Source organism: Suncus etruscus, chromosome 5 (assembly GCF_024139225.1).
Source record: "Suncus etruscus isolate mSunEtr1 chromosome 5, mSunEtr1.pri.cur, whole genome shotgun sequence".
NCBI lineage: Eukaryota > Metazoa > Chordata > Mammalia > Eulipotyphla > Soricidae > Suncus > Suncus etruscus.
The window spans coordinates 96,249,205-96,265,962 of NC_064852.1; the positions used below are offsets into that span (position 1 = coordinate 96,249,205).

Consider the following 16,758-nt stretch of genomic DNA (forward strand, 5'->3'; position numbering starts at 1 on the left):
GGCTACGTGCTCAGAAATTGCCCCAGGCTTGGGGGGGACCATATGGGACGCCGGGGGATCGAACCGTGGTCCTTTCCTTGGCTAGCGCTTGCAAGGCAAACACCTTACCTCTAGCGCCACCTCGCCGGCCCCTTAAAACAGCTTTTAAGGCTCAGAGAATGTTTCTTCATGCTCTTCCTCTTTTTTTTTTTTTCTTCCTGATTTTTCTCAGTTTTCTAACGTTTTTGAAGCCCCAAACTACTACTTGGAAGTACTCACCATTCAAAAACAGGGATTTTTCAAGTTCTTTTTGACAACACCTCTTATTCCCCATGTGCCCTTTAAGCCCTTTTCTAGTGTACTAGTAGCAAATGTAACAACTTGTCAAACAGGAAAATGGACCATGAAATCATGTTGTAACATCTTTCTTTATAATACGCTTTTCTAACTAAATCATTCACTTTGAAAACTTCTAGGGGAGGGTTAGAAAGTAGCACTGTGGCCCCCTGAATTTTCACACATTCTTTTCAGAAAATTTCTTTACTGAGTAGGGAGAAATTACAAAGAAATTTTACATCTGGTGCCATAGAAACAGGAAATAAAATGCTTGCTTGCCTTGCATCCTGCTTACCCTGGTTCCATCCCTGGCACTTCAGATGTTTTCACTTCCTTTACTTATTTTGTTTCTTTGTTTTTGGGTCACACCTGGTGATGTTCAGGGGTTACTCCTCCCCATGTGCTGAGAAATCACTCCTGGCTTGGGACACCATCTAGGATGCCCAGGATTTAACTGAAATCCATCCTGGGACAGTTGCGTGCAAGACAAATACCCTACCACTACACTATCGCTCCGGCTTCTACTTTCTCTACTTTTAATCCATTCAGTACTAGGGAATGTATGGCATGACATCTATATCACAGGAAGGGGAGCATGAAGAAGAGGACACTGATCAATGGATTGCTCTCTGTGATTTTATACTAAAGTATTACACAAATACCTCTTAGCGTGAGAGACCGGCCAAGGACCAGAACATCTGCTAGAGATCCACTACTGAAGGATTGATACTTGCTCTGCAGACCAGAGAGGACTTAAGAGAAGAGGAATAAGAGTGAGGGTCGCGGAGAGATAGCACAGCGGCGTTTGCCTTGCAAGCAGCCGATCCAGGACCAAAGGTGGTTGGTTCGAATCCCGGTGTCCCATATGGTCCCCCGTGCCTGCCAGGAGCAATTTCTGAGCAGACAGCCAGGAGTAACCCCTGAGCATCGCCGGGTGTGGCCCAAGAACCAAAAAAAAAAAAAAAAAAAAAAGAGTGAGGGTCAGAGTTAAGGTGTTTGCTGCCACATGCATGTGGCTGAACCAGGGTTCAATCCACAGAATCCCATCAGCTACCCCTATTTTTGCCAGGAGTAATTTCTAAGTGCAGAACCAGAAGTAACTCCAGTGGCCCAATTTGTGTGGCCCCCTCCAAAAAACAAACAACAAACAAACCAAAAAGAGAAAAGGACAGCAGTAGCCTAGATCCAGAACACCTCAGTTTAACTGAACAGGAAGGAAAGCTTTATATAAAGAAATAAAAGTTTCTTTGATTTTGACAAACTTCTCTATCTTTGGGTGGAAGGAATAATGGCACTGTGAAAGAGAATGCATAACAGAAAATTATACAAGCATAAATGAAAAGCATAATTGATGACTGTTTAGGGAAACTTTCACATAACTAGTATAAATCAAAGAGTCAAAGGACTAGCATGATGGCTCCAAGGACTAGAACACATGATTTGTATGATTGAGGCCTGGGATTGATCCCTGGCACTGCATGGTCCTCTGAGCACTCCCCCGCCCCCAGCACCACATGGTCCTCTGTGCAGTCCCTCCCCAGCCCCAATTACAGAATTGTCTATAAGAATCACTCCTCTAAAAGTGGAGAACACTATCATTAGACCTCTTTTTAAATTTGAGGGCCATCAGGTTTCAAAGCCTTTCATTTTTTTCTTTATCTGTAGTCCATCCCCTAAACGAGTTGGCAAACTAATTACCCATGATATATCTGATAGCAATTAGTGGATTGGTACTTTATTTCATTTTAATAAAAATTATTATTTAAGGATTTAAAGCAGAAAAATGAAAGTGACCAGGAAAGTGATGTTTTATGCACCCAAAACATTAACAATTTCCCAAAATGCTAGGATGTGGGAAACCTGCATTGATTGGCGTCAGAGCGGGAGAGGCAGACCTCATCTCCTCACATAGGAGCATGACTTAATATCAGTATCTGCTCCTCCAATACAAATAGAAGAGTCATTTTCCTTCCAGCAAGATGTTTCTGCCCTAAAAGATTGTAAAATAAGTTAATTTAAAATTATGTAATATGGATGTTCTCAAGTTAAAGGCTTGGTTAATATTCTGACCTTCAAACCTTCAAACAGGACATCCAATCCCTTCAGAGGCAAGATTTGAAGGCAAATCTCATCAGCTAAGAAGATAAAACACTGTCCAATTACAGGCAGAAAATGAAGGGGGAAAGTTCCGCTTGTTTTATTATCTTTCTCTTCTCGTTTCCCTCCCTTTGCATTCTTATTATTAGAAGCTGTTCTAGAATTTTTTTCCCTGCCAGGATTACTCCTGGTGAACTCAGGGAACTATCTGGGGTGCTGGGGATCAAACTGTGTCTGCCATACGTTAAGTGAGCACTCTATTCTCTGTTCTTTCACTTTGAACCCCTGAAGACATTTTTAAGTAAATAACACTAGAAAAGCAAAAATAATTAATGTTTATTTATGTTCATGTATATTTAAGGCTGCTTAATAAACTCCAAAATGTGAAGAAAACTATACTTAGAATTAAAAAATATATTATTCATAACAGAAAACACAGGAAAACACAGCTTGTCAGGAAAACATGGTTCTTTCTTGTTCTTTTTTTTATCTTGTCTTTCCTCCACGTGGGGCAGAATGCAAAACTAGAAGTTACTAAACAAGAGGTCAGCAACTTTAGACAAGAGCAAATGGAGAAGTCCTTTCTATCTCTTCCTGTGTACCAGTTAGGCCTGGAAGGAGGAACAGAAGGTTCTCGACTTCTTACATACGCCACCTAGTGTCTTTGACTTGGTGTTGCCTTTTATTTTGTCATGGCTAGTAAATTCCCAATTTGTGAACAGATTTGACAAGTAAGTCAAGTTGTTAGTGATATTTATGGGACAACTCTGGCAGATTTCATTTCAAGGAGTACATCACCTGTCAATATGCTGTCTTTCTTTTCTGGAGCTATTTCCTGCTAAGTCTAAACTTGTGCCTGACCTTAGATCTGTCCAACTCATCCTGGGACATTGTGAAGACCCAATACTAGCTGTACCTATTTGGGAAGGCCAGAAGAGGAAACAAAAAGGCAGTCTCTTGAAGGAGATATTCTTCTATTTTAAAAGATCTACTTGAGGAAAGTTAAGAAACCGGTTTCAGGGGCCCGAGAGAGAGCATGGAGGTAGGGCTTTTGCCTTGCATGTAGAAGGATGGTGGTTTGAATCCTGGCATCCCATATGGTCCCCCAAGCCAACCAAGAGCAATTTCTGAGTGTAGAGTCAGGAGTAACCCCTGAGCGCTGCCGGGTGTGACATCCACCCCCGCAAAAAAAAAAAACAACAACAACAACAAAAAAAAAACCAAAAAAAAAAAAAACCAGTTTCAGGTGTAATGTAAACTTTTCTTCCAAGATGAATCATAGGTTGCAGACCCTGGATTCTTTTCTCAGCTAAATTTTACATGCTTCTACATGTTTCAAAATGTAGAAGTGAAAAGTACATGTAAAACATACATGTTGCAAATGTAGCATCCATTCTCCTTATGAATGTAAAGACCAGTGCTAGAGCAATAGTACAGCAGGAAGGGCACAAGTCTTGCATGCACCTGACCTAGATTCACTCTTAGATATCACTTATGATCTCCAAACACTGCCAGGACTAATTTCTGAGTGCAGAGCCAGGACATTGCTGGGTGTGGCACCAGAACAAAGCAAAAACATTTTAAAGATCCCATGCTTCATACCAATGTCAATGATTTCAAGACCTGGGGAGATGGGGAACTGGGCAGGTAGGTGAAAAACATAGAAAAGTGGAGATTACAGGGACAAGAGAGATAGATCAGAGGACTGGACATGTGCCTTGCATGTGCTAGGCCCTAAGTTCAGTCCTCAGCACCGCATATCCTCACGCTAGCACCACTAGGCTTGAGTAGCACTGCAGCACCAGACCAAAGTCTTGATTTCTCAGGCTCACCTAGCAAGGCTGAGTCCTGTTGGGAGTAGTGTAAAGGTCTGCTGACCATTGTGTAAGAAGCCAAACATTAATGTGATGAATTATTATTCATCAGTAAAGGGACCAAAAGATAGTACAGAGATCAGGGTGTTTGCTTTGTATGTGACTGACTTGGGTTGGTCCTTGGCACTCCATATTGCCCCCCCCCATCCAACTACTGCCCCAAGCAGTGATCCCTCCATTCAGAATAAGGAGTAAGTCCAGAGCACTACAAGATATGGCTGAAAAAAATTTTAAAGCAAATAATTGACATTGTTAAAGACATGTATGCCCCTCCTTTCATAAAGGGGTATCTAAAACTTTCTCTAGACATGGCCTTAAAATCATAAAACCCTTGAGAAGAGCTATGAGACTGAGTTGGTTGCCCAAACAAATACAGGTAAACCTCAGATAAGTCAAAGCAATGGGATCCAATTACACCAGGAAGTTTCTGTTCTTCATCCTAGCTTCCTGCTTTCTAGTATAATAACTTGATTGTGCAACTAAATAAAAGTTGGCTTAGGGAGGCAAAGACCATGTGAACAGGCCAGTGATGGATTTTTCCAAATTGATAATGAAAGTGAAGTGGGTTTGGACTGAGCAATACTACAGTGGGTAGGGCATTGCCTTGTATGTGTTTGACCTGAGTTCAATTTCTGACATTCCATATAGTCTCATGACTATACTCAGGAGTAAATCCTGAGTAAAGAAACAGGAGTAATGCTTGAGCATCTCTGGGTGCATGACCCAAAAAGCACAAAAAGTAAAAAGTGATGTGGGCTCAAAGGCTGAGTGAAAAGTTGAACGAAGACACTTCAGAAGATCATCTTATAAGGTAACTTAATTCCCCACACATCTCTCTCTGGAATCATACATGAATAGAAATATCCTTCCACATAATTTTTTGCAGATACTGTCCTAGAGTGTGCAGTGTGGAGTCAGGATAACATAGGGATATGTCAGAATAACGTAAGAGGAAAAATGAGTTCATCAGAGAAAATGACAAGTGTAAGAGTTGAAGTTTTGGATAGTGAGTATGTACACATATGTGCATCTATATTCATTACACTGTACAAGAAACATTTCTTTTTTCTTTAATTTAGTTGCAAAGACCTTTATTCCTGCTTAAAGTTCAAAATGTTAGTTATCCTTGGCAGTTTTTAACTACTGTATGAATTTTATAGTGTTTGTAGAAACACCAGAACTGTCAGAAGTGCTTCAAGTACCTGTTTTGGTCAATGGGATTGAGAAGAGTTGCTGGAGAAGTTTGTTTTCTGATGTCCGCAGGACCACAACTATATCAGCAGGTAGAGTATCTCTGTTTTTCTCAAGAACCCCAGAGGCATCATATAATACCTACAATATAAAAACCGAATTGCACATTAGTCCATGCTGCCAATAGCTGGCAGCACTAACAAGCTGTCTGAGATTGGTCATTAGTCCAACTCTTCAGAAAATGCCTTGACGTGGCTCTGTTCTTAAATCCACACCATCGAATGAGAAGAAGAAAACGGGTTTTTTTGTTTGGTTTTATGTTTGTTTGTTTGTTTGTTTGTTTATTTGGGGGCCACACCCGGTGGCGCACAGAGGTTACTCCTGGCTATCTGCTCAGAAATCACTCCTGGCAGGCACAGGGGACTATCTGGGATGCTGGGATTCAAACCACCTTTGGTCCTGGGTTGGCTGCTTGCAAGGCAAATGCCCTACCACTGTACTATCTCTCTGCCTGAAAACTGTATTTTTTGGTAGGCAAGTGTATCTTAACTTTTTCTGTTGTTGCTTGCAAAAATAATACATTGCATTAGATTAATGATGAACATTAAGGATAAACAATCTGTGGAGATTTACACTCTTATTACTTTCATTTTCCTGGTGGGCAAACAGAGGCTTAGGAAGAAGGTGAATAATAGGCTGATGTCCCTTATTTCAGAAGTGAAGGAAAAGCCCTTTCATTCTTCACATTCCCAACCTCTGTGATCTCCAGCTTCCAAGATAATCCTAGCAACCCACTGCTCTCAGTTCCCAAAACAGAGGGAGTCAGGTCTGAGAGACTTTTAAGGATGAGTAGAAATAAGTAGAGTTGTAAAAGGACTCATAAAGTTACACAGCTCAGAGAGGAGGGGCAGGATAATCCCTTTCTCCCACTATACGAGAGAGAGAGAGAGAGAGAGAGAGAGAGAGAGAGAGAGAGAGAGAGAGAGGAGTGAGTAAGAAATAGACATAAAAGCACAGAGACAGAAAGAAAGGCATAGACCAGGCATTGGGGAGGGGGAAGAGAGAGACAATACAAAAGACCAAGTGGGTGTGGAAGAATTCTGAATGAAGGGTAGAGGGAGTCAAAGGGAGTCAAGGGAGTCAAAGATACACAGGACATTTTATGTCCAGACATGGCCACAGAAAGAAATGAAAGATTTTCAGGACAAAAATTAGATAGCTGTTTTTAATAAAGATACAAAAGGGTATTATGTGGAAACAAAAATATTCTCTATATTTGTATTAGAATTTGCCTTTCAACCAACCCCCAGTCAGGTAAAATTAATTTCTGTGTCATGAAATGAACATGGAAGATCAATTTTAAGGGCTGGATGATATAGTTCTGTGATAGAACTTATGACTTTCAAGTATGAGGTCCTAGATTTGAAAAACCTGACACCTTCCCCCAAAATAAATCAGAGGAGGGGATATGGTTCATAAAGTAGAGCATATGTGTAAGACGCTGGACTATTTTATCCCCAGCAGCATGATAATTAATTTAAAGTAATAATGATTATGATAATAATGCTACTGATTTTATACATCTCAAATCAGCAAAACAATTCAAAATGCTTTCTATTGAACTCTTACCCATGATGGACCCAGGACCTCAGTCATAATGCAAATGGCTCTTGTGAGAGTAACTTGAGCCTTTGTTATAGAGAATTAGAGTTTCCTAAATCAATCACTGTTCTGTTTCAGGAACTTGAAATTGAGACCCAACATAATGTGTGAAAAGTAGAGATTGCTATTAATATTGGAAAAGCTTATCATCTGGATGATAAAGTAAAATTATTTTCTCATTTCATCTGGACATTTGAGGACCCCCGTAGACATATATTTAATGTGCTAAAAATTATGCCCCACTGTGATATTAACTCTCCTCCATTAGCAACACATCTCCAAATGACTTCAGAATGTTACCATTTACTGCTAAACAGTGTGAAAGCAATAATATGTTTTCTCTCTGGAGTGCTGTCACATCGGGGCCAAACCTCAGGTGAGAAGCAGATGGCAGCTCTGTGGGTTTCCCCAGTGAGAAATTGTTTTTTTGCCAGGGGGAACTTTCTCAGAGCAGCACCAATAAGAAAGTTTGAGAATCGTGAAGAGGTGTTCAAGAAGAATTAAGAGGGGAAACAAATCTGCAAGCAGTTACACAAGCTACAGAGATAGGGCACAGTGGGACTGGATCCCATGGTGAGATTTAGTCTAGTAATTCGCACTTGCCTTACCTTTCCGGCATAGTGCTGAATGCCAAAGCACAGTTCCACTCCTTTAGGTCTCCAGATGTATTTGCATCGTAGGTTATCTTCAAATTTATCTGAGGATTTTTATATTTGAAAGTTACAAGGTGAATTGCTTATGCCGTCAAATAAACATGGTGCTCCTTGAGCCAGGAATGACTCAAAATAAGGAATTTCAGAGTAGCTTGATGATCACCATACCAAGCACTAATCCCCATACTCTCTCTCCAGTCTGAGGCAATAACATTTAAAATATATAAAGAATATGCAGAGAAGACATGTAAGTAAATTATATAACATAATAATAATAAAAATTATATACAAGGACTGGAGCCAGGAGCCAGTATTTTGGTTAGGACACATGCTTAGCATGCCCAGGTTTGATTCCTGGCACAACATAGTGGCCCAAGCATTGCCAAGTGCAGCCCTAGTCACTCCTGTAAGGCCCTAGAGACCCTTAGTACTGTTGGCATGACCCTGGGTATTCCTGCATTGTAGGGACTGAGCAACCTCATGTCCTTGGGCCCTTGTGCTGAACTGCCACGAACTTGGTTGAGAATTACCTATGTGGCCCTAGGCATCTTGAACTCCAGTTCAGAATTTCCTCTCAACCACCAAAAACACAAAACAAAGAAAACAAGGAATAAGATTGTCTAAAGTGATGGGTTGCTTCCTTGCACATGCAAGGCAGAGTTCAATGTCTGGCACTGCATAGTTCCTCAAGCACCTCCAACTATAGCTTATGCCCCCAGCTATCAACACTGCTGTTGTGGTACAAGTATCTCCAGTACGCTTGGACTGAAGCAGTACTATATCAAAAGGCCTTCGGACTGAGCCATAAGGCCCAAACTACCAGGCTGAGATAGGTAGGAGTAGCCCTCATATTCAACAAATCATGGGGGAGGGTACTTCAAATATAAACTAATTGAAAACTGGGTAGGATTGAAGAGATACTACATGGGTAAGGTGCTTACCTTGCATGTAGCCAATCTATAATTACCAAGCCCCAGAGTATGATTCTTGAGTGCAGGAATAGAGTAGTACCTGAGCATCATCACAAATACACACATACACACACACACACACACACACACACACACACACACACACACAAAACCACATGGAAAGACTACTCTTTTTGAGAGCCATATCTGGCAATACTGAGAGCTTACTTCTGTCTCTGTGCTTAGAAGTCACTCCTGACAGGGCTCAGGGAATCATATGCAATGCTAGAGATTGAACCTGGGTCAGTAATAGACAAAGTAAGCTCTCTAGACCCACTGAATTATAGCTCTGTACCTAAAAAGACATTTTATATTGCTTATAATTAAGGAAAAACATATAAAAACCATGAAGAGATTTTTTTTACCTCATACTACTTAGAATAACTTATTAAAAAGTTAAGAAACACCAAATTATTTATGGAGAAAAGAAACCCTTTATACTGTTGAGGGTTATGTAAATTGGGGCAGCCATGATGGAAAAATAATATGGAGTTTTCTAAACAAAACAAAAACAGAACTACATAAATCCATTGACCTTGTGTCTGGGTATTTTTTTATTTTTTATTTTTAATTAAGAGAACAAAAATACAAAGAAAGAGGACAAGGTAAACTTACAGTGGAAAGACAATCACCCATAAACAGAATTCTCAGTAGTCCCATTGCTGATATCTTAACTTTGAACTTTCAGCCAAAGAACATTAAGAAAAATAAAACAGAACCTATGTACAATTACTTTGTCCCTCAAGTCCCCAGATTGTAGTACATAATATTGCTTAGCAGCACACAAAGCATTCTAAATACATAAAACTTATGTAACTCCCTAAACATTGAAGGCAAAGTACTTTTTTACATTTTCATGCACATGCATATTAGTTTAAGTTAACCTCAAAAGTTTAAGTGGGTTGTTTTTCTTAAGGATTAGAGTCAAAGGAGCACAGTAAAAATGGTGTTAGAGTGGCAATTATTGTTTGCATAGGTCCACCAAAATATGGGGGACATGGAAAGGAAAAGCCTTGGCCTAAATACAAGGAGACCCTACCCCTGAAATTTCCTGGCATAAGACCAACTCTAGGCTCCAGGCAAACTAGTTTGTCCAATCCAGGTCATTGTCTGTAGTGCAATACACTTTTATTTTTCACACAGTCTCTGTTGTTGGTATCATGTTTATGTATTAAAGATCCTGGAATCTGCATATCCTATATTGCAGTCAGGATGTCTCCTCTCGTTTCACCTCATAATTAAAGGGCAATGCAGAGAACCCTGTCCTGTTAGCAGGTCATTGTTGTTGACAAGTCTTCTGAGTGTTAAGGGAAGTCTCTTTTGAGCAGGTCGATGTCGAGCCGTGGTAGTGTCTTCCCTGGTAGAGGATTGCTTCCAGGTGTTTTTCTAAAAAACCTTGGATGTTTCGTAGATAGATTCCCTGGTTCAGGAGTGAATGGAGGATGCCCATTCTTCTGAGGCCTGTGCCAGGTCATTATATCAATGTTCAGGGTGTAAGGTCCCATTGCACTACAAGATTTGTGTGTTCCAATCTCTATTAGATAAGAACTTATTTGTATGTATAGTATTTTCCCATTTTAATGTGCCTATGCAAACCATGAACAATGCCACATGGCGTTATCAGTGCATATGGGGGTCATAAGAACAAGTCCAACAATCCCCGTGACATGGTTCAATCATAAGCATTAAACTGAGGGACTCTTCCACCAAAATTCCTTATTGAATAGCTCACAAAGAGAAGACAAGATAAACAGTGGGTAGAATTGTCACAGTAAAAGAATATTTAGAGTTATAGCTGTTAAAGAAAATACACATAAAATATTCAAAAGACATATGGGTCCATTTTATGTCTTTTGAAATAGTTGGGGGTTGGTAAATCAAATGCACAACTTTGGTCTGCAATTAGAACTGTGTAGTACTGAAGTTTAAAAGGGTAAATGTGAGGTACTGATGGTTGGGGGTGGAGGAGTTAAGGAGTAATAATGAGCTTTGTAGGAGTGAGCAAAAGGTCAGAATATGTTGGGGCAGGAGGTCGGTCCTGGTGCCTAACAAATTAAAGAAATGAGGGTAAAGAGGGTTAATAAAGGGAAAGATAATGAATCCGGATTGGGAGATGAGGGAGTAGAAGGGGCTCTGTGTGGAGGAGGGGAGATATATCAGAGGGGCTATATATACATTGTGTAGATGAATTGTTTATGGATTAGGTTTGGTAGTCAGAGAGTATAGAGTATAGAAAGTCACGTCGACATATACACTGAATTTAGAGACTTATTTGAATATTATCCTCCAAAATTAGGGAATTCCAATTGCTTTTTCCCTAAAAACAGTCGAGAAATAAGAATATATTTGGGTGTTGTTAAAAAGTATGTATGTCATGCGAGCACATTTGCGCCTGCGCACTGTTGAAAATGGATAACAGTAGAGAAGAGAACTCCTGAATGAGGTCCAGTCTGGGGTGGGGGGATCTCAGTCCCCTGGACTAAGTGGTCAGCCCAGGGGGACTATGGCTAGCTGTCCTGCCCAGAGCCCCCAACATACCAGCTGAAGAGAAACAGAAGAACTGGCATGTGGAGTCTTCCGCGTGCAGCCCTGCCTCTGTAGTTTGTGGATGCATAGGGAGAAATTTCTCTCCCCCCTCTCCCTCCAGGGCCCGATTAACCAGGCATGGCCCTGAAGACCCGCCTGGCATGGGAGGATATCAGTCCCCTGGACTAGTGGTCTGCCCAGGGGGCCTTTGGCTAGCTGTCCTGCCCAGAGCCCCTAACATACCAGTCGAAGACATGTCTGGGTATTTTTTAAGGAATATAAAAACAATGGCTTGAAAGATATATGCACCTTTATGTTGACTGCAGTACTAGTCACACTACCCAAGATATAGAAACAATCTAAGGCAGGGGTCTCAAATTCAATTTACCTGAGGGCTGCAGGAAGCAAAGTTGGGGTGAGGCAGGGCCGCATAAGAGATTTCACAAAAAAATTAACAGTTTTAATGATTTCTTCTGAACATGAATAAAACATTGAGTGAAGATCATGAACAGTTCTTCTGAACATGGCATCTTTTGCCTATTCCTTGCTGCCAGAGACTTGACAGCACTTCTTCTCACAAATCTGAACCACATTTGGCTTTAGAGAGGAAACAGTTGAGACCCTCAGTATGGCTTGAAGATGATCATCATTAAGTCTAGACCTGTACTTTGACTTATTGAAGTTCAATGTGGAGAATAACTTTTCCCACAAATATGTGCTCCCCAAAGGCACATGGTGTGCTTGAACATTCGGGAAAACTCAGGGAAGCTGGGGGGCAATTCTCTCAAAAATTGTCCATGCATGTCTGCTTTTCCACTAATCTCCCTGAACTTGGCTTTGAGATCAGAGTTGCATTGCAGGTCAATGAGCTCCATTTGAAGCACAGAAGGGGCATCTTGCACATCAAAGGAAAGGGGGTCCACAAAAATTTGTAAAGTGGTTCTGTGCTTTTTGAAGTCTGCAAATCTGTGATCAAGTTACTTCTCTAGCTTAAAAATAGCATCAACATATTTCTCACCACTGAATGGTATGCCTGCATCCACAAGTTCCTTGCATGCTGGGAAATGGCAAAGGTTTGTCTGAGAGAGCTGAGATTTCCATAACACAAGTTTTGTGAAGAATGCTCTCACGTTGTCATAGGCAGCACTGATATAAGCTGTCCTGGGCCTTGTAACATCTTGTTTAGTACATTCAGCTTATGTGTGATGTCAACAAGAAAAGCTAAGTCCATGAGCCATTTGTGATCACTCAATTCAGAAACATCATTCCCATCCTTCTCCATGAAGGCTTTCACTTCTTCTCTCAACTCAAAAAATCTTTTCAGGACATTTCCCCTACTGAGCCAACTTACCTCAGTGAAATAGAGCACATTTCCATATTCTGACTCCATTTCCTCTAAAAAAGCATGAAACCTCCTGTGCTTTAAGGCCCTGGATCTGATTTGGTTGATGCATTTCACAACAGACATCACAATGTCACAGGGCAGGCATTTACTGCAAAGGGCCTGCTGATGGATAATGCAGTGAAGAGCAATGGCCTTCTCTACACCCTCCTCTTCAACTTTTTTTTGAACAAGTGCCAACAGTCCATTTTTCCTCCCTGTCATCAATGGCGCTCCATCTGTTATTATTCCAACAAACCTCTTCCATGGCAAACCTGCATTCTCAGTGGCATCACACAGATGCCGAAATATCTCATTAGCGGTGGTCTAGCCATGCATTGGAATTATCGTGAGCAGCTCCTCTGTCAATTCAAAATTGCAATCAATACCACGGACATAAATTGTGAGCTGTGCAGTGTCTGTTTTATCTGTGCCCTCGTCAAGAGCAACTGAGTATGCATCAAAAGATTTGGCTTTCTCACACAGTTGATGATAAATGTCACTTGACATGTCAGAAATGTGCTCTGCCACAGTGTTGGCAGAAAGGCTGATTTTGCTAAACTGGCCTTTCTTTTCTAGACAGATAATACTTGCAGCCTGTAACATACATTTTTCAACAAACTGTCCTTCTGTGAATGGTTTCACTGCCTTAGCAATCATCTCACTAACCATGTAACTAGCTTCGACTGATGCAACATTCTCTTTGGTTGCTTTCTTGAAGAAATCTTGTTGCCTCATTAGACATGCTTTAAGACTGGCAACCAGCTTAGCTCTCTTATTTCCTTGATATTTTGCACATTCCTCAGCATGTTTAGTTGAATAATGGCGTTTCAAGTTGTATTCCTCGTGCACTGCAACTTTCTCTGAGCAAATAAGACATGTGGGGATGCCCCTGTGCTCAACAAAGAAATACTGCATCTCCCATTTTTCCTGAAATTGTGCTCATCATCAATGTTTCTCTTTACTGCAGGCTTTGATGAAGTCATGATGAAGGTATGAAAATATCTAATTCTGCAATAAACTTTTCTCCCTTCTCTCCCTTAGGCCTCTGATAATGCAAGGGACAGTGGGCAGGAGCAGCGGAAATGACGTCTGCGCTAGGAGCAAAATATTCACGATTATTCGCTTACCGAATATTCTCAATAAAAAATCGCATTAGTAAGAAAAAATCGCATTAAACATTTTCATACCCCGAACGGAACTGCTCGGGGTCTGCGAATGTTTAATGCGATTTTTTTCTTACTAATGCGATTTTTATTGCGATTATTTAGTAAGCGAATACTGCGATATTTGAAGGCTGGCTGTGGGCCACAAAATGTTGTACGGAGGTCCGGAAACGGCCCGTGGGCCACGAGTTTGAGACCCCTGATCTAAGGTGTAACTTAAGTGAGTGCCTATCGCTATTGAGTAAATAAGATATACTAGACAGGTGCATAAATAAACAGAGAGGCACACATTGTGTGTGCGTGCACGTGTGTGTGTGTGTGTGTGTGTGTGTGTGGTCAGCCCTAAGAAAAGATGAAAGCTTGTCATTTACAGTATCACATATTGAACCCAAGGGGGTTATACTATGTGAAATAAGTTAGAAGGAAAAAGATAAATACTGTATGATTTTTCTTGTGCAATATATTTATCTGTGGAATATAAAGAAATAAATTGGATTTTGATAGAGAATAGTGATTATCAGATAGAATGTGGAAGGGATCCAAACAGTTATTGATGGGCTATGTTTGGCCATTTGGTGGCTGTTGTGGTAGGATAAATATAATTGCTGAAATGAGAAACTAGATCTGAAATCTACTAGATCTAAGAACTAAAATTTGAAATCTATAAACTAATGTGTCAACAAAATTAAAATGGATATTTAAAAATTAAGTATATTTTAAATAATAGAAGACCCAAAATACATGCTTTAACAATCTACCAAGCAGCCAAAGCACATGTAAATTCACTTAACCACCCACATGATAAAGTCATATTATTTTCTGAGTGTATATGCCTTTCAAAAAGGTACCTACCAACAAGGGTCTGATCAGATGCTTGGGGAAACTGACTTTCCTCATCCAAAAGGGCCAGTAGTCCCAGAGGTTTCTGTAGGAACATGTCCAAGAGAGGAAGATTGTCCTCATACTTGATGGGTGTAGCGTCAATGCCCTCATTCTGATATTCCATCTAGAGGGAAATGGATTGTCAGTGTCTCCAGCTTGAAACTAGTTTAAATACTACCAGGTTAATTTGGCCTGGACTTTCTGTGTCTGTTAACACCAGACATGTGAGTACATTAAAGGACTCTCCTAAATGCGATGCTATGGAAGCTTTGAATGGAAGTCTATGGGGTGATGGTGGCATACTATTAAAACTGACCAAAGAAGGGGAGGGTTTCTGCCTCTCAAATACTGACCTGGTAACTCAGATTTAGAAGCTGATATAGGAAGGAGGGGAAGTAGGTGAATATGGTTGAAACCAGGGTGAAAGTAGATTTCTGTGAAAAATTCTGCAGGAAAATAATTTTAGACTAAGAACTCTAAACACTTCAGATTTTCTGGAGAAATGTTTAAAGAACCTAGACTGAAATGAAGTCAAGTTTTGTGCTGGGCTGGAAAGAGTAGTGCTGTAAGGATTTACCCAACTCTAATAATAAGATCAATACAGGTCATTTTATTTCATGCCTTTGTGTAATCTACAATACACTCTTTGTGTCCTCATTTCCTCATTTAAACAAAGAGCTCTATGTATGTTTCATTACTTCAATGCTGCATATAGAAGAATTTTAGTGTTAGGATTACAGCTAGAATGAAGAAGAATCTAGTCTTTGCATCCATTAGCTTATGCTCTTTATCTTCAATGTGAAACTCACAGAAAAGACTTCTAATTAAAAGAAAACACATCTTATCAATAGAGACAACTTCTTCCTTTTCTATGGGATCTGAAGATGGAAGATAGATAAGCCAGTTTGAGAGGTAAGCAAGCATTTAAGTTAAACACCAAACAGCAGGGCCAGAGAGATAGCACAGCGGTGTTTGCCTTGCAAGCAGCTGACCCAGGACCTAAGGTGGTTGGTTCGAATCCTGGTGTCCCATATGGTCCCCCGTGCCTGCCAGGAGCTATTTCTGAGCAGACAGCCAGGAGTAACCCCTGAGCACTGCCGGATGTGGCCCAAAAACAAACAAACAAACAAACAAACAAACAAACCCAGCAAGAACCTATGTCCTTATATCATGAACAGACTGTACTAACTTGGACATAATCATAGACACTTTTAGTTAAATAATGCAAAAGAGAATGTGATATTTTGGGTAATATATATGAAACAAATTTAGAAGCAAATTTAAATTATTGGCTTGTCACCAGTCCACTCAAGTGAGGAAATGTTCCTTTCCAAAGAAATCAAGACCTTTTCTGACTAAAATTAGACTATTTATTTTGACAGCACTGCCTCCCAAGTGGTTTTGTTCTCTTGTTCTCTAGAGCCCTTTACCTATAAGTCCAACAGGATGCCTGCTTCAAATTGTGGGCAGACCACAAGTACTTTTTACCCCTCAGTTTAATAACTCCAGAGTCTATTCTTACCTGTTCAAGAGCAAACACATGCTGATTGAAATAGTACTGGATTTGCTCATTGGCAATGTTTATGCAGAGCTGCTCAAATGAGTTTCTTCGAAAGTTCTCAAATCCAAAGATATCCAAGATACCCACATTTATACCATCATCTGCACTACTGCATGAGACAGAAAAAATAAACCCTTTAGGAGAGGAAATATCCATGCCAGTAAGAAAAGAATAGAGGAGTACATGAGCTTATCATCTGTCCTCACTCAGGGAAAAGCCTTCCACCATTCTAAGAGCAGACAGCTTATAGCTTTAGACATGAATTCTTGAGTCTTTCAACAACATTTCCAATTTCTTCTAGAAGTATAAAAGCCTTCAGAGTCTTACTCTGACGGGTCAGAGTGGGGGAGATTAAAGAAGAGCCACTGTCTAAAGGATCTTTGGCTCATTTCTTCCATCTACCTTCCCACAAAGCTTGACTAAAATAATATACTTTAAAGTTAATGTTGTCATACTTTCACAATATAGAAACCACACAT

General features: G+C 40.3%; 1 protein-coding gene across 1 annotated transcript in view; it reads right to left on the reverse strand.

The window, feature by feature from the left end:
• MYO3B (myosin IIIB) overlaps positions 1-16,758 on the reverse strand; it is a 481,137-nt gene that overhangs the window by 224,380 nt on the left and 239,999 nt on the right. The window contains exons 19-22 of the mRNA XM_049772878.1: positions 16,241-16,388; positions 14,689-14,842; positions 7,748-7,836; positions 5,489-5,618 (exon numbers count right to left, since the gene is read on the reverse strand). Coding sequence (XP_049628835.1) covers positions 5,489-5,618; positions 7,748-7,836; positions 14,689-14,842; positions 16,241-16,388 — 521 coding nt within the window. The remainder of the gene's footprint in view (positions 1-5,488; positions 5,619-7,747; positions 7,837-14,688; positions 14,843-16,240; positions 16,389-16,758) is intronic.